This window comes from Lytechinus variegatus, chromosome 1 (assembly GCF_018143015.1).
Source record: "Lytechinus variegatus isolate NC3 chromosome 1, Lvar_3.0, whole genome shotgun sequence".
NCBI lineage: Eukaryota > Metazoa > Echinodermata > Echinoidea > Temnopleuroida > Toxopneustidae > Lytechinus > Lytechinus variegatus.
The window spans coordinates 62,416,200-62,435,168 of record NC_054740.1 but is presented as its reverse complement, the minus strand read 5'-3'; the positions used below and the strand labels follow the sequence as shown (position 1 = coordinate 62,435,168).

Below are 18,969 nucleotides of genomic sequence, written 5' to 3'. Positions count from 1 at the left end.
TGATCGTATGATTGATTTTTATGACTGTTTGTACACTGTAGTCAATAGACACAATTGTATAATTGGTCCCAACATCACTTTGTGTTCCTGGGCCCTGGTCAGAGGATTGAAAGTTGTCTCTAAGACTGATCGCAAGTGCCAATCATTCATTACAAGGCTTCCAGTGATTTTGTTTTTGGTTGGCAAATTAAAAGCTGTCAGATGTCACCTGACACCTATATGATGTCACCGGACACCTATATAATGTCACCTGACACCTATTTAATGTCACCTGACACCTAGATAATGTCACCTGACACCTAAATGATTTCATTTAAAAAAGTGGGCTTATAACTTTGTAAGAGTGAATTCACAGACTACACATCACTGTACACTTTGACTACTGTCTGGAGAACAAAACTTACAAGAACTTGATACATTTACTTCAAAACCTGTTTGAACTTCACTAATTGTTGAAACAGCCATATTTATCAAACGTATGATGCGTGCATGAAAAAGGATGAATGAACAGAAATTACATGGTGTATTTCTCATGATATGCCTTATACAACTTCATAATTCATCTTGAGTGTTTGATAGTTGGTCTTAATTGGTGGGAAACTTCACATATATTGACAATACTTGCTGTATTTAACAGCTCAAAATATCTTTTTTTAATTACATTTTTCAGCATGAGCATTTGTTTACAAAATATTTAATGCAGCAATTTCTATGAATGGTATGAAAATTCACATTTGTTTTTTTTTTATATATATATATAAAATTATTTGAGTATTACTCATCATGAAATTAAAAGAAATATAATCCCATTTTTTTTTTAAGAAAAAAGGGGGAAAGCTGAGCCATGCTCCAAATGAAACCATATCTATTAAAATAAATTCATAATTGAATACCTAGAGAAGAGATTTTATAACATCACAAATGCTTTAAAAAATACTTAATTGAACTATTTTACGAAAAAAGTATCAAAATCTTATAATAAGCATTCTTCCCTCCGTGAGTGAATGCGAATCATTTGTTACAAATTATTTAAAATGAAAATGAATTATTCTGACAGAGATGTAGAAATTCAACAAATTCTTTTAACTACTTAGATTTTTTACTGTACCATTAAATTCTGATGGAAGTTGAAGAAAAATTTTAGGAGAAACAAAACGTACATGAGCTTTGAATTTTATTCCATGATACAAGAAATCTTTTTACTACTCGGCACAGTTTTTGGCATATTTACAAAGTATAGGGTGATAACAGTAACAACAATGAAGATATAACACAAAAATATCTTGCAATACAGAGAAAATAGAATAAAGAGGAAGAAATAAAAATTTTAAATAAAAATTCATTTATTATCTTCTAAATAATGCAGGGAAGCAAACAGGTGGAGCATATATGCAAAACACAATGATTTTGTTTCAGCATTTGAGTCACTCAAAATCTCAGTATACTACAATTAACATATTGTCTCTCTCTCTCTCTTCCTCTCTCTCTCCCTCAACCTCAACATAAGTAATTCTCTTTTTCATTCATAAGCTCACTCATAATAAGTCTCATATAAAAACATTGAAATAATTATATATTCATATATTCATATTTACAACCATGTATATCATCATCTGTACAGGCATCTGTGCAATACAATCTTAATATAAGAGAAGAGAAAAAGAAAAGAAAGAGGAAAGATAGAAAGAGGGGAGTTTATACCACCACTCTCTATTCTAATTTATCAATTCTTTTCAAAAACTCAATGATATGAAATGATATTTGGCTTCTATCTCAGAAACGAACTTACATTACACTAGCCAAATCCAAAAGCAAATCTCATTTTAACTTTTAATCCTGGATACGACAAGAAAGACAAAAAAATATCATTCCAAGAGTAAGAATGGCATTAACTGACAACAATCATTTTTTGTTTGTGTTTGGTGGGCAACTCTTTCAATAATTCATCAAAATTACAGAGTCAAATCCATTATGATATTTTCAATTCAATCAATTTTGAAAGTGCATGTTCTAGAAGTCTCACAACGTTCGGAGAAAGGAAAAACACTTTAAACCTTGTTCACATCCTCTCTGTATTTTTTTGTCTTCGAGATGAGATAGAGGGGAATTAAAGGTTCCCTGAGATTATCTAAACCCCTCATCATAAAAATATTCATTACTGCATCTCTTGGTGTAACATGCAAGGATAATCCTTTTTTTCCAATAAATGGTTAATAAAGGTCTCTTTTTTTTCAATTTTTTTTCTTATGTATAGAGAAGAAAAAGTTTGTAAAGAAGAGGAAACTGAATATAGTATTGTCCGATAGCACGCACATGATGTGAATACAAAGTAAGGACATTCGGACTTGCAAGATTTCTCGACATCACTGTGCTTCACAAAAATTGATTTCTTCATGTTACAAATGGTGCCGTGTAACACATGACATAGATTCCCGTTGCACAAAATTGGTTATCAAGTTACACATTGCTGTTACAAGCTACTGGAATTATGTAATTATTACAGTGATGTCACATCCGTGCTTGGTGTATTGTATGTATAAGGTGAACCAAATTTTATGAATGAATAACAGATTTGTAGCTGATGAAATGACTAAAAAACAAAACTACTTCTTGAAATGCAATCAAACACAAGTTGATACATATCATATGGCATATAGCATCAATTCATCTCGTGGCATTTGTGAAAACAAGCCTCCTTCTCAAAGTCTATGAATGTGGTAATGTACCTAGGCATCAGTTTGATGTTCATCGTCATTTGGTGTGACCCGCTATACATTCTGCATGCTATGTTACCCGGCATATAGCATTAGACAAAGCCTCTTACGATAAAGATTCCATGCAATCCCCTTTGCTAGTTCACTCACTGTTATTCAGTGATTTGTACAGATAATTCACCTTTCTGGCACAAGAGAATGTAGTGCAGCATTAATAGAAAAGAAATCGACTCCATTTCGTCTTTTGTGAAAATCAAATTGCATGAAAGTGGATGAGAACCAGCTAGATGAACCACTGGATCAACAAACACAAAGCAATTACAGTGTAATATGATCATATGCGCATATAGCCCACATACAGGAAATGATGCCGTCTTCAGTTTAAAAATTATCCTTTTTTTTTGTGGGTCGCACAAATTGGTGAATTGCGATGGAAGTTCACATGAACATCACACCAAACAATATTTTCTGTCAATGTGGATTGTGATCAGCAAGTGTTGATGAATGGAATTACAAAGACCATTAAACTACATCTGGAAATATCAGGTCAAAGAGACTCAGTCCAAGAGCAGTTTCTGAAGAAGGCTGCTGCCTTTTCCTTCAACTTCGTGGCCACCCATCTATAGATAGAAAGGGAGAGGGAAAGAGAGAGAGAAAGATAGGTAGGTAGGGAAGACAGATGGGGGGAAAACACAAAAAAAACTTGTTTACCTCCTTTTCAATCACAAGATCATCCATAATAATCACATGAATTTGAGGGACTCTCATTAGTTTCATTATCATATATTGGTTTATTTATTTGTTCTTGTTTGTTTCATTCTTTTTTTTGTTTGTGTTTTATGACTCTTCTCTTTTCTTTTCTTTCATTTTTTTATTCATTAATTTATATATTTACCAATATCATATTACTATCATTATAATTTTTACTGATTTATTTCTATTTTCATTTTTATTTTTTATTTTACTTTACTTTTTTATTTTTATTTATTTATTTATTCATTTATTTATTTATTCATTCATTTTCATTCTTACTTTTATCTATTATTATTTTTTTTATTGGGGGGGATATTTCTCAAAGTTCTTGTGTATTTTTTCCCCTCCAGTGAAGGAGTAAGGACATGACCTTACCTCATCAGCTCCTGGTGGGAAACCCCCTTGACCCTGTCCAGGCATCATACCCCCTGGCCCTCCTCCAGGTCCCCCTGGTCTCTGCTTCAGCTGGTTACGGAATAGGTTGGAGGCGCGGGTGGTTGCATCCGGTGCTTCCTTGGCATTGGAGATCTCCACAAACTCCTGCAGGGATATACGATGGTGTTTAATATATCCATCTCTAATTCTCATTCAACGCTTTACACGCTAATCGCGGAAGAGGTTAACGGTACACTACATGGTGAGTCCTTGATGAATCAAAACATGTGGATATAGGTAGAAGTGAAATGGAGAGGAAATAAATAAGAAGGTTGGAAGGTCCTAAAAAGGACTCTAAACCAGAAGAGATGAGAGACTTGAGAAGTTGGAGAGATGACAAAAAGGCTGGCTTGAGTAGGCGAGTGGAGTTGAAGAGAAGACTCAGGCAGGTTGACTGTCTCCAGTCTGTCTACATTTCACTTCTACCTCTGTCCTCTAAACACTTTTAGTCCTTCTAGGACTCAAAACGTGGTGTACCGTAAGCTTCTTAGCGATTATTCAAACCTTTTAACTTTATCTTACATAATAATAATAATAATAATAAACAGCAGTTATTATGCGCCATCTATCTAGTAAACTATTCCGAAGCGCAGACAGATGGCGGGATTACGGGAAAAAAAAGTTTGCTTGTTACATGCCACTATCACTAACTGCAACAAAATAACATGCATACCCCCAAAGAACTGCAATTCACTTGGCACGTAGGGAGTTAAACCCCCACTTTAAGGTCACTGTGCAGGTTCTGTTTCAATCTAGCTATGAGTTAGTTTTAGAGAGTACATATCCAGTCATATTAAGAAACTTTAAGCACATCAAGCAAAGAGATTAAAAGTGTTGCAAGATTATCAATCTACTTTATATTCAAGAGACAATTTATTATCTCATACTCTTATTGCGATGATATGTGTCAATGTCAGCACATTGCCTCCATTACCTGATATCTTTTCCTTGCATCCTGCCTAGCCTGGTTCTCTGCATAGGACGAAGTGCCGCCGGGTCGTACAGGTCCAGTGCTATCCGGCTGACTGACATAGCTGTTGGCCTGACCTGGTCCCATGCCCTTGCTTGCTTCCAATCCAACGTTCTTCTCATCTTTGTTGTAGGCTGAATGAATAAGAGTAGAACAAGACAAGCGCTGAGTGGTGAATTATGTGCATACATGTAGATGCCAACCTTCTTCATAACAAAGAGTATTCTTAAAAAGTAAAAAAATGTTTTTATGGCAAGGAAAGAATTAAGGATTGGGGGTTGCAAATATTTGCAAATCAAGTGCAAGATAGGTTATCAATACCCCACATAGATATTTCAAATGAGCACAAGTTTCTTGGAACCCCACTTTAGATCTGTAAAACAAAGTGTTACTTACTGGGATCAAGAAGTTCCATAGTGAGCCCAAGTATGTCTAGATCCTGTGTAGGGGGTGCCATGTTGTTACCCCCTGGTCCACCGGGTCTGCCCATGTTACCCCGGTAAGCTGCTGAACCACCCATGTGGCTACTTTGCTACAAGGTGAAATAAAAAGAGAGAGAGGGGGGTTAGGGTGGAGAAAATGTAACAAAAACCAAGCAAATAACTGTAGGTCAAGATTTTTCTCTTAATCTTGCCCTTTTTTTACTATTTCCTTCCATTAGTCTGCAGAATATTTCTTAAATATGAGGGAATCACAAATCAAAAAAGAATATACTATCAATGAATATACACAGAAATTCGATAAGCATTTGTTTTACAAGGAATATCTCGAATTCATAATAACAATATCCTGAGTTTAAAGAGCACTTAAGGTCTCTGAGCACTTTCTAAATATCAAACTAATGGGAAGTTTTTTTATGGACAAGTTTGTTTGCTTTTTAAGGCACCTTGTTAAAAGTCAGAGCCACATCTTCCCTGCAGGAATCCTGTAAGCAGCTTTTAATTAAAAATCATCACATTTCATCATTGACAAAATAACGGGAGAATGGAGGAAAGTTGCAACGGAATTCAAGCACAGACTTTGACGAGGTGCCTTTGGCCACAAGAAAATAATGACTATAAATCAAAATACTCCATAAGAGAAGAAACAGGTACCTGTCCAGGAGCACTGGCAGTTGACGGGACACTGGTCGTCGATGTTACAGTAATGGTCTTCATCCCTTGCTGGTGTTGCTGCTGCTGTTGTGGTGGTGGTTGTTGCTGGTTTTGGGAGGTGGGTTGGGGGATCTGCTGCTGCTGTGTTTGCTGCTGTGGAGTGGTGGTAGTGGTGGAGGTGGGTTGGTTTGGGTTGCTGCTGTTGCTGTTGTAGCTGATGCTTGCAAGGCTTGGCAGGTTGATGGGAGTGGGGATGGAGGTGGGCATCGGTAATCCGGGTCGGATTCCACCACCAGCCTGGTATTCAATCATAAAGGAATAAAGAGGATATTTGCATTTTTATTTGATTTGTGTGTTCTTCAGGACTTATATCAATCGACGGCCATCAAAGGCAATCAGAGGCCTCTGGTGCCCTTTTTATTAGCCTAAATGCCCCTCTCATTGGTCTTGGAGATATATTGTACCTTTTTTCATCTTCTTCCCCAATTTGTCCTGTAATATAGAAAAGTGGCCTTGCCCTGAATATATCAAATAGAATGCTTGTTCCATGATTCTACATACATGATATAAACATACATACTAAATGGCACAACAGTCAGAACAAACAGCCTGTGAGTAAAAGCATGTAGTGGAGATAAATCAGTGCTCACTCACCTGAGTTGTGGTCATGTTTCCAACTGGAGTGCGCCGATTCCTTGCTGAGCTTGTCAAGTCCATGTTGGGTTGCATACTACCAAACATGTCAGGTCCCATACTGCTCTGTCCCATACCCTGTGACATGCTTCCTGGTGTCATGGTTCCAGCACCGCTCATCTGCTGCTGATTCATCCCTGGAGGTACCATCCCCGGATTGCTGGCGGTGCCTTGGTTGGGGTTCATCTGACCATTGTTCCACCGCATGTTACCCGGCGTCCCCGCCCCTGGACCGGCAGAAACCGGCATCTGTCCACTTCCACCAGGCATCTGACCACCTTGCATGCTCCCCATACCGGAAGTCATCCCCATCGAGTTTGCCCGTTGGAGTTGCGGCTGTTGAAAGGGTTGACCATACGGCTCGGGTTCCATGTTGCCCGGCGTCATCTGCTGCGGCATGCTCAGGCTACGGCTAAGCATGTGCTGCTTCATGCCCATGGCACCCATGCCGTGTCCCTGGCTCAGGTTGGGGCGGGGAATGTTGGGGTTGATACCAGTCGGCCTCATGCCCCCCATACCGGGATGCTGGTTGGGGTTCATACCCATGGATCCCTGGCCCGGGGGCATCATGTTACCCATACCTCCCATCCCTCCAAAGTCCTGGGGGTAGTTCTGCCCCCCTTGGTAGCCCATATGCTGGCTTTGAGGTGGCATCATCTGGCCGAATGAAGGTTGCCTGAAGTCTGCACCTGGTGCTCTGTGGGGATACTGCTGGGGGCCACCACCCATTTGATGCTGTCCCATTCCTGGCCCTCCACCCATCGGGTGGTTCATCTGGTTGGGAAACATCATCTTCTGTTTGGGTGGCTATATATTGAGGGGGAGGATAAAAATGGAATAATCACTTTCATAAATCCAAGGTGAAACCGTCAATAACATAACTCATGTAGAACCCTTTGGGCAAAGATAAACATTCAATTTATACCACATAACCAAAAATGCTACATGGCTGAAATTAACACTAAGGTATGTAATGTTGGTTTTCCAATTACAAATATTATCACAATATATATAAATATCGCTGGTAAGAATTTAAACAAAAAATCAAGGCAATAACAGTTCCCATAATGACGATAAAAATAATTTTTTTAATCACTTTGGATAGTTTAATAATTCAAATGATCCATAATTGACTTTTTTTCATGTTTCCACAAATTATCTAAAACCAAGAGAAAACATTAATGATGAAGTATAGATGGAACTTGCTACATAATCATAAAAACTGAGATTGAAAAATTTTACAAGAAAGAACACACAAAGGGGAAAAAAAATCAAAGGATGGAGGCTGTTACCTGTATGCTAACATTAGGTGGAACAATGTTGTTTGATGCAGAGAACTCATTGTAGCCTTGTGAATCCATCTGAACAAAATGAAAAAAAAATCAGATGATGGAAATACAAGGGGTCTTTAATAAACGTAGATAACAAAAACAATGAAGGAATAAATGGCTTGAAGGAGAATGAATAAATAATTATTGCTTCCAAACCAATGTAAAGTAGTGAAAATGGAGAGGGGGTAGATCAAACAATATGGGAGGTACTTCCGTGAAAAGTAGAAGAGGTACATGTATGTTGCCCACCAGAAAACATGAAAAAGAGAATCGCACGTCTTAGGAAAATCAAGGGGCCATTTCTTTTTACCGAATCACTGCATTTTTTCAATACGATACAAATTCCAACTTGATGCAATGTTCAAAAAAGGGGGAAAAGAAGAGAAAACAAAATAGAGAGAAAGAATGAATGCTCCTTTTTTCCGATAGAAGATATGTCCTTCAACTATTAAGCCCTTCACCCATGAACTAGACAGAATATGGCAGAAACTTTGCATCTCTCAATGCCAATTATAATCACTTTTTTGTTGGTGGTTGCAACTTTTCCCGCAACACCGACCTGTGGTCCCGAAAAGGTCTGTTGTTGAGATTGCTGGTGGAGCATCATGAGATTCTTCTGTTGTTGCTGTTGCTGTTGTTGCTGCTGCTGCTGTTGCTGCTGTTGTTGTTGCAACATCCTTTGCTGTTGCTGCTGCTGCTGTGCTTGCTGTTGCTGTAGCATCTGTTGTTGCCTTTGTTGTTGCAAGTTCCACATCTGCATGAGGAGATCAATGTAAAATAAAACGATTCAGAAACTTGACTCATCTGCAGATGCTTGAAGTCGTATACACACAGCGACTCTCCCTATTCTACCAGGGACGAGAGAGGGTCCCTGATTCTACACAGACAGAGAATGTTTATGCGCACACTCGTATCATTTTAGCCATTTTATTATCTGAGCCACTGGAACTATGCCTAGGATTATCATCTGGGGCCAGTTTCATAAAGAGTTAAACTGTTGTAACTTTGCCATTATGGCAACTACCATGGTAACCTTGATTTTGACTAGCTGCTGAGCCCTGTTGCCATGGTAGTTGCCATATGGTAAAGTTACAACAGTTGTAACTCTTTATGAAACAGGCCCCTGATAACATACCAGAGCTCTTTTGTATCGTTTCTGTATTTGATTTTGCTCTCTGTTAAATCTTGCATTGGCTCTTGATACAAGAAGAAGAAAAATTTGAGCTAGTCTTTAATGTTTTGCAACTCATTTCTCTTCAAATCCACACAGATGCTTTCTTTCTCGATAAGTATTCTTATGCACAGTTTTTTTTCTGATGGAGGGAGTATATTTTACTAGTTGAGTTCCAATTACAAAACTGAAATTCATAGATTTAATCATTGATAAATATAATTTTCATTCATAATTATGAAATGCAGCATTGATAATGGAATCTTTTCCAATATAGCTCATTACATGAAACCACTGGGTTAAAACTTAAGTTTTGCCAGAATGAGCCATCACAGAACATAAACTTTGAAACATGAAATATATTTGATGTTACTCTAGGATTAATGTCAATAACATATTTCTACTATGCAATCTGTTCTCTCATGATTTTTTTTGTAATATCTATGTGTAAAGGCATCACTAATAGACCTTCAGCAAGAGGACATTATGACTTCCAAATTACCATCTCTATCAAACTAACCTGTTGCTGTTGTGGCTGCTGGGGCTGCATCATCTGATGCTGCTTCTTGTTCTGCTTGAGCATCAGTGCAGCTCTTAATTGTCTTTGCCTGGATGGGAACATCCCTGGTCCTTGCATAGCACCACCTGGCCCACCCATGCCCTGCCCCATGGCATGCTGCTGCTGGCCTTGCTGCGGCGGCATTCCATACCCTTGCCCCATGTGCGGAATGTTTGTTGGTGTTGGGTACCTTGGTCCTTGACCCTGCGGCCCACCCATCATCATCCCTGGCATGTTCTGGCCAGGCATTCCCATTTGATGCTGCTGCTGTTGCTGCTGTTGTTGCTGCTGTTGTGACATGCCCGGCTGTTGCTGCTGAGACTGATACCCTGGCATGCCCGGGTTGCTGCCACCCATCCCCGACTGGAAGTTCCCTTGTGGCATGCCTGGACGGGGTACACCTGGCTGAGTCAACAAATCCGTGATAGGTGACACCCTGGTGTCCACGTTGCCTCCTGGAGTCTGACCTTGTGGACCTGGTGTCCCATGCCGATTTGGAAGCTGGGTAGGTCCCTGTTGCTGTTGCTGCTGCGGTTGTTGTGGCATTCCTCCAGCTGAGTCTGTAGAACCTGTACCTCCATTGTTCAGACCGAAGGCACTCTCTATCTCTGGCAGCGGAATGTTGCTGCTCTTCAAGAACTGCTCAAACTGTTCAAGGAGCTTGACATCATCTTCGGACATGGGTTGCTCTGGTGTTGAATTCTGTGAGAAATATCAGCATAAAATCAACTCCATAGTAAAAATAAATGTAAAATCAAAATTTTCATATAAAATCATTCATATAAGAGAATGTAGCTATATAAAAACAGAGCAGGAAAACAATTAAAGAAACTCATACTATTTTCACGGATGACAATCAGTGTAAAAAAAAATGAAAATAATATACAATAATATATTTCTAAATCATTAAAAATCACTAACTGCTTTATAAGTAACAGCATCCATCATTGTTTCAGTCTAATTGTTAAAAAGAGCTTAACTAGAAAAGACCTCAAAATACTACCAAGTGTGCATGAGTACTTTCCATATTGAAATACATATAAAGATATTCACTTACAGCTTGTTGTTGGGAATTTTGTGATTGCTGCTGCTGTTGTTGCTGTTGACCTCTCAACATCTGTTGCGCCGCCATGCTCTGAGCAGCTGTCATCCCACTATCTACTGGTGCAGTCTGGTTAGGTGGAGCCATCATGTTGTTCATTGACTTGGGCACCTGGGATTGAGGGCCCCCAGATTGGTTGTTCCTTTGATTAGGTCTACCACCCTGACCAGGCATGCCACCCAGCATGCCCTGCTGCTGTTGACCAGTCATCTGAGGGGGCATGCCAGAGCCACTCGATGACATCTGGTTGCTTTTGCCATCCTTGGTTTGGAACGGTGGTCCAGAGCCACCATGCAGATTGGGCTTCACTTGCAATTCATTTCCTGTGAGCGTGTCATTACCAGAGTTTTCAATTTCTCTCAAGAGTTCATTCATGGCACTATGCTTGTTGGGGTCATTGTCTTCAAGGGTCTCAAAGGCTTGGATCAACTGCTTCATGATAGCATCAGGATCTTCCAAACCATCCCCAATATCGCCTCCAACACCGAGACCGAGGCCACCATCCTGTGATGAGGGCATGTGGGGTTTGGTCGTCGTTACCGTCGGGCTTGTCGTGGAGTCCTGCGAACTCTTCCCATCATCCTCGCCTTTCATGCCCTTCACAATGTTATTCACAGAGGAATCATCATCCATAAGGAGCTGTTGTAATAACACATACTGCCCTTTCTTTTTCTTCTGTTGGTTGGTAGCATTACCGCCATTACTGCCGTTTCCTCCATTACCACTACTGCTGGTACACTGTCCATTGTTATTGTTCGATTCTGGCTCTGCATCGCCTTTCTTCCATATAGTCGTTGTGGAAACCACTGTACTACTTACAAACTCTGGCTGCTCTTTGGGCAAGAGTCCCGTGCCAAACATTACCTTCTTGTTTCCTTCCAACAACCCTCCAAGGATCTTTGGGGTCTTTTTCGTTTGTGAACCATCTTCCTCGCCATCTTCTAGAGCTTTGGGATTCTGACCTGGCACCTTGACAGCCTTCTCCATCATGTTGCGTAGGGAATTGTTGTCCAGGACTTCATCGTTCTCTGGGAAGCGCTTGACATTCTTCTGCGAGCCAGGAGTTGATGACCTGTTTTTACTACTGTCAGGATCACCCTGGGTTTCTGTGAGGGGAAAGATTTGGTAAATAATGTGAGTATCTGTCCATTTCTTTTTATACATAGCTGTTAATATGAAATAAAATAGAATGAAATGAACCAACAAGCTGACTTCATAAGTATATCTTATTACTCAGATATTGACCAAAAGAGAACTATTGTCTTAACAGCTGATCTCTAAATTCAACATCTGACCACTACGATGAAGGACTTTCCACTCTTGATCCAGACACATGTAACGTAGCTCAATGGTCCCTTTTCATAAAGCTCTTTGTAAGTTACGATATACATTAAACTATAACTATAAATTAAGCTATAATCACAGCTCTGTGGATGAACAAAACATGTTCTTAAGTGCGTAGTAAAGTACCGTATCATTTTGATTCCAATAGACTAAGGTGAAATATGATCTTGCAGATTAATATTCTTGTTGTTAGGAAGTGCATATAAATGCAAGTCTGTCAAAATTTGAAATTCTGTCCCAGTTTGGAACACAATCAAAACTGTTGGATTTCTCCCTTAACACAAGAACATGTTCCAGACATGCATAACTTACAAACAACAAGATGGCTCCCCCCCCCCTACCCAGCAACCGCATGATCCATTAAAATAGACAATATCAAGTAAAATCATCATGACAGTCTCGTTTTCATTAGAACTCCCTTTTTTCTGAGGGGAGGAGGTATAACTAAAAGATGTTGCACATGCTTAGGTAATGATTACATGTACATGGCACAACTTACCATCTTTTTCTTTGAGGAGATCTTGCAGCATGTTATCATCCTTGCTGTCTCCATCTTTTTCATTGGTATCAGGGCTAGGGTTCAAGCTTCCGGAATCATCCAGCCTGTTATTCCCTTGATTCCCTCTTGTTGGCCCACTATTGTTCATCATCTTGTACATATTCCCTTGATTATTTTCTGGCAAGAACACGTCATCTGTATTATCCTGGTTGCCTCGAAGGCTCCCCGTGGTAGCAGTGGCTGCTGGTGGCATCTTGTTGCGTTTAGTCATGTCACTGGGACCGCTGTTGGTGCCGGGGGTGCCAGCACCTCCACCGCTACCACCACCCGCACCTCCGCGATTGAACATCATGTTGGGATTTGTCCCCCCAGACATGCCTCGGTTATAGAGTGCATTGTCCCCCATGACCGGGCCCATCCCGGCCATTTGATTTGAGTTGTAATTCATGTTTCCACCGAGCATGTTTCCCGCAGTTCCTCCTGTCCCACCTTGTCCACCATTCATGGCCATGTTGCCCCTTCCCATCATGTTTACACCAGGGTTGAGGACACCACCATTACCACCAACTCCGCCCACTCCTCCTCCTCCTACACCTCCAGCTCCACAAACAGGTCCAGCTGGACCCCCACCACCAGCAACGACCCCAACGGCACCCCCACCACTGCTGTTCCACATGCCGGCCTGGGACTGCTGCTGCTGGTGTTGTTGTTGCTGTTGCTTTTGCTGCACTAAGTTTTTGAGTTGCATTATTTTCTGATGAGACATCCCTTGTCTCTGATTGGTAAACACTTTCAACAACTGCTCCGTCTTCATGTTCGACATGTTGCTCATATTTGTTGGGTGTGGTGCAGGGTTGACATTCGTTGAAGGTAATGAAGTCACTGGCGTGTTACGGTTCGGGTCCATATCTCTGTACACGTAAAGACGTAAGTAAAATGCATATCAGATGTGTCGTCTATCATCATCATCATTATAATTATTATCAAAATCATTATCATCAAAATCATTATCAAAATCATTTTCAATATTGCTGTTGTTATTATTATCATTACTATCATCATCACCTTGCATCTATTGAAGCTTTTAGGAAACATCTCTTGGTTTCTACTGAAGAAAAATAGAAAGATCTTACGAAACCCCACAAGACCCTGGAACTAATCACAGAACTCACCTCATGACAGAGTGGACACAGACGACATATTCCAGCTGACCGGAATGATGGTGTGTGGTGTAGAATGATGTCTGAATATTAACCCAGTTGTCTTTGGACAGCTGAAATTTGTACATGGGCATCAGGCTTTTACCTTTCTCCATAGCTTCAAGAAAAAAAATAAAGGATTATCTATCAATCAACCTTACCTAACACTCTTTATGGATTGAAGAAATACAGTAGTGAGTTCCCCACTTCCAATACACTAAATATTCCACCTATAACACATTTGATTGATTGTAAGTAAATCTGAGGTCCCAAAATCAATCTTGTAGTGATCACCTAATTTTTAGAAAAGATGGTAATATTGATTATTTTATGGCTGAATATGATTGATCGATTTCCAATATATCATTTACAACTGAAATTTACAAATAAGTGTGGAATATCAATATGAATACCATACTGCTTGCCACTGGATTGACCTAAATATAAAGAAAGGGAGTCTAAGAAATCTGTACGACTTGATTCCCAAAATTTGTCAACAAAAAAATGATGAAGTTAGAATGTGACTTCAAATCAAACATTCAAAGCACATTCCTTGGAGGCATTTTGTAAAAAAGGCCTTGTCTGATGTTTTATCTGACAGCTACTATAGCAACAGTGTTCCTCAGCCAATCAAAATCATGGAAAGATGTCAGATCTCACCTTCAGACCACAACAAATGTTGATGAAAATCTCTCCATGCCCTTATCACCAAAGACTTGCTTTACAGTTTGTTGAGCTCACTCACTCACCTTCATCAATACGGTTCTTGAGTTCCGTTCTTGAGCTTGCGTGGCAGTACTTGAAGATGGTCTGTTGCAGCATTTCCTCCTGTGAGAACGAAAGACCTTTGACCCTAGACAGGTCGACCGACTGTATCACATACTCCCGACTTAGCTTGGTGGTGAACTCCTCCATGGTGTCTGATATGGAGTTGTGCTCCTCTGGCAACGCCCGCCTTGCGATGCAGAATAGGTGAACTGTACCCTCTTCAAAAACACCAAGTAAAAAACAAACGTCAAAGAAAAATCCACGAGCACCAATACATAAGAACACTAGTCTGCAGACACAGACCCTGATTGAAACTTTGATCAACAAATTGATCTTCACACTAGACTATCACAATTACAACCCGTTTCAATTTTAGAATGAGAGGGGACTTTTGTACACAAGTAATTGACAGGGACTTTAGGGTACAGATATTCAGAATTTTTGTACATGTATACACTCAAATCAACAGCTGAACAGTTTCAGCTGTTATCAGTAACAGGGAAATCAAAAAGTGATCCTTTTTACTGGACCATTTTTGTTGTCATTATATTTTTCCTAAATATACCAAAAAAGAATTTCATTCCCTTTAATAGCTCGCTATGATTTTAATTTTTCACTAAACTTTCAATCATCTTCAAAAGATGAAAACTTATGACAACAAATCGAGGTCCAAACTTCGTTTCAAGCATTACCTGCATCACTATTTGAGGAGTTGCTCTCTTTGTTGATGGCCGGTTTCAAAATGGCAGTGCACATCATGGTATCGTAACGCTCTGCCCCCAGCGATTCATCATTCTCCGGTTTCACCTGCATACGGCACTTGAAAGAGCGATTACGGCCACACTGGGGAGCGTTGCCTGCATCCGGAGCCCAGATGCTTGAAGTTGCTGCAAGCAAAGACAAGAAAATTCACGAAAAGTTTCACAGCAGATCTAAAATTGTGAATAACAATCATGAATCACATTTGAAATTTCAGCCTAACACCCCAACCCCCCCCCCTCCCCACAAAAAAATATATAGAAAGGAAAGAAATAAAATGAAAATAATTAGTAATGATCATCAATATCAATTACTGAAATTCCTCATGTCCGAAGATTTAATATTTTGAAAGTATTTATGAATTATATAAAAAAATATTGACCTAATACAAAAAATGATAATAATAAAATGCATTGTTGTCAGAAAAATCCTCTCATCCAGACATGAGCATTGATTTATGGAGTATCAAATGGAAATACCTAGGACCCCTAACACAAAGCTTAGCAATGATCGTAGAAACACTTTTTTTACGATTGATTCCATTGACTACAATACACAATCAATCGTGAAAATCAAGTGTATGATTAATCGCTAACCTTTGTGTTACGGGACCCTGGTCATATTTACTCTTTGCATATATGAAGCAAGGTTTACATGTGATGCAAAAAGAACAAGAACAGGGACCTACATGTATGTCATAAAAGTTGTTATAAATACATATTTACAGTTTATTAAAAACTACTGAAATCCTTCAATCTAATTAGCTGCTTACAGTTGTGCTCAAAAGTTTATAGTGAACCCCTTCACAAAATGCACTCCTTCATGCCGAGTGTTAAATGGTTTATAACATCATTAGTGTGTTCTGTGAGCCCATAGAAACAAACTTGATTGAATGTAACATTTTATCACCTGAAATCACATTCAAATATCTAAAACATGGCGGAACTTGAAGACTCTAAAAATATGTTCATTTTTTAGTGGGGATCACAGACTTCTGAACATCACTGTAGGTTGATTTGTACACCTTTTTTTATTGTTATTAATATATATAAGAGAAGTTTAGCTTGGCTATTATCTGTGATGGAGTATGTGCTCTAAAAGTCTACATTATTATAGTAATCGTTGGTATTATTATTTTCATCAAAAGATGCCCTACATAGCGCCATGGGACTTAATCCAAATCCAGTTAGGATTACTAAGGAAGTAATAATCTAACCTGTACTGGTGGATGGGTGCAGGCACTTAGTAAAGGGATTATGGTCTCCAACATGAACATAGCTATAGATTGACGTTCCTATTAGATCCTCCTGTACGTAAAATAAAATAGAAAAGGAAGAAAAGAATGAAGAGAAAATGCATTTAATATACTGAATGTGGAGCGTTGTGGCCAGTGAATTAGTCTCTGGACTTTGAAACAGAGGGGGAATGGGTTCAGGTCCCAGACATAGCATGGTTTCTTTTAGCAAGAAATGGATCCACTTTGAGCTGCACTCAACCCAGGTGAGATAAATGGGTACCTGGCAGGGATCAATTCCTTCAAATACTTGTGCACTGAAAAAAAATACCAGGCTAGTAAAACTCAGAATACCATTATAAAAATTCCTTTAGCACATAGAGCTTTTATATCATAAAATGTTAACTAAACAAGAACTGATTATATGGTTATTCATGAACAGAGGTAATTATCATTTACATTTTCAATTCGAGTTCCAACAAATGATGAAACTGACCATGAAAATGTATAAGCAAGAAGCTGGAGCATTTTGAATGTTGACAACATGAACTTATTCATACTTATTCACAAAATGACACTTCATTTTTCCTCATAAATGTAACTCTATATTTGCTCATTTTGCAAGGTGATGTCAGTGAAAGTGCCTGCATGAAGGTTTAGGGTTTCATGACCTGCCACTCATTTAACATAACACGGTATACACAAGCAGGCACTCAAGTCCACAGTTGATACAATTCATACTTATATTTGGAACTACATGTACATATAAAAGAGTTGACAAGTAAAGGGTGTGTTTACCATATTGCATGACATCAAATGAGAGCATAATATTCAAAGAGCTACATTAATGAGTTATGGAAATGCAAGTAGAAAATATAGTTGATAGTTTTTGTGTTTTTTTTTAATGATTGAAAAATTAGGTTAAACCGTATAGATTGAAAGAGATCACAATATTCAAAGAGAGCTACATGTACATGAAATAAATGATAGAAATGTAAAATGCTAACTACATATATTTATAGACTGGTTTACATGTACATAGCTTTTGTGTACAAGAATGTCATACCCCCCATACAAAAAATAAAAATCTTCATCATCATATATTTTGGTCAGCAATTCTTTTTTATACTTCTTTCTGTCTTGTGTATCTTCACACACACACACACACACACACAAAGAAAAACACTGCAAAGTTGCAGTTCATTCACATCACCCCCCCCCCCCCCCCCCCCCCCCCCCTGCTTTTCAACCAAATAGGAGAAGCACTTTTGGGAGGATTCACATTAATGTCATTTTTAGTTGTATAAAAAATAAACGCAATGCTTTCTACAACAGTCCTGTAATATGAAAGATGAATTGCCATTTATAGGTTAACAATGTATTATTAAAAATTGTTTTGTAAAAAGGTGTCATTTCATTAACAAATTCATGTAGTCTATATGTACATGTAGGTCTACAACATGTACACGTAGGCAATATGTATATGTGTTACAGATCACAGTTAGCGAATATTGTAAAGTCTATTATAGTCTCCCTCGGTGATCCTGAAAAACACTTTGAAAGTCACACTTAACAATAAAACAAGATACACAATGGCATGTTTCCCAACAACAGTTTAAAATGTCACTATCGTGTCAATATCATACAGAGATAAAACTCCATGTTGGACATAATCTCCAGACATACATGTAATCACAACCTTTATGAGATATCCCATGGCAGAAGTTTAAATATAATGCGATAAAATGCTATTAAAGGAGAATTAAACCCCTAGTTGATTAGCTTGTATACAAACAGAAAAATCAAAGAAACACATCTATGATAGTGTGAACAAAAATTGGAATAAGAAAGTTGGAGCCTTGGAACATTGACATTACTAATGCTAGGAAGATTCTATGCCCCCCCCCCCCCTTCTAATATTTGTAATATCATAGAAGTACAAATCTCCCCTTGGTAAACATATACCCCAAAACCTCAATTTTTTTTTACCCATGCTAAACTCTTAGTCCATGTAGTATTTCATGAAACCTCTATTACAAGTCCTCCCATGAAAAAAAACCCTGATCTATGGATAGGCTTGACAAAAATTGAAAATTTAAGTAAAATATGTAAAAAAGAGTACTTGGAGAGTTTGTACATCTGTGACCTCTAACGTGTTTGTAACATACTGTACATGTAGCTAATGAATGGGAGGATGTCCACATCATTAATGATGAATTCTTATTAACTTTCTTATCATTTGTTCAATTTTTCTAAACCTTCTACTGATTTGTTTCTTTGATTTTTCTGTTTCATACAAGCAAACTTGTTCCCATGGTGCCCTTCTCCTTTAATTGAATACAGA

The 18,969-nt window shown here is 38.7% G+C and overlaps 1 protein-coding gene across 5 annotated transcripts in view; it reads right to left on the bottom strand.

The window, feature by feature from the left end:
- Window positions 1-1,149: 1,149 nt before the first annotated feature.
- Window positions 1,150-18,969, bottom strand: part of LOC121419130 (nuclear receptor coactivator 2-like) — a 66,945-nt gene continuing 49,125 nt past the window's right edge. For all 5 annotated transcript variants that reach the window (XM_041613479.1, XM_041613471.1, XM_041613463.1 and 2 more), the window contains exons 7-21: window positions 16,608-16,698; window positions 15,325-15,519; window positions 14,614-14,850; window positions 13,838-13,982; window positions 12,666-13,576; window positions 10,778-11,928; window positions 9,682-10,422; window positions 8,511-8,744; window positions 7,952-8,020; window positions 6,621-7,466; window positions 5,967-6,263; window positions 5,269-5,404; window positions 4,837-5,006; window positions 3,843-4,007; window positions 1,150-3,334 (exon numbers count right to left, since the gene is read on the bottom strand). In XM_041613479.1, the coding sequence (XP_041469413.1) occupies window positions 3,272-3,334; window positions 3,843-4,007; window positions 4,837-5,006; window positions 5,269-5,404; window positions 5,967-6,263; window positions 6,621-7,466; window positions 7,952-8,020; window positions 8,511-8,744; window positions 9,682-10,422; window positions 10,778-11,928; window positions 12,666-13,576; window positions 13,838-13,982; window positions 14,614-14,850; window positions 15,325-15,519; window positions 16,608-16,698 (5,451 nt within the window). In that variant the 3' untranslated portion in view covers window positions 1,150-3,271. The remainder of the gene's footprint in view (window positions 3,335-3,842; window positions 4,008-4,836; window positions 5,007-5,268; window positions 5,405-5,966; window positions 6,264-6,620; window positions 7,467-7,951; window positions 8,021-8,510; window positions 8,745-9,681; window positions 10,423-10,777; window positions 11,929-12,665; window positions 13,577-13,837; window positions 13,983-14,613; window positions 14,851-15,324; window positions 15,520-16,607; window positions 16,699-18,969) is intronic.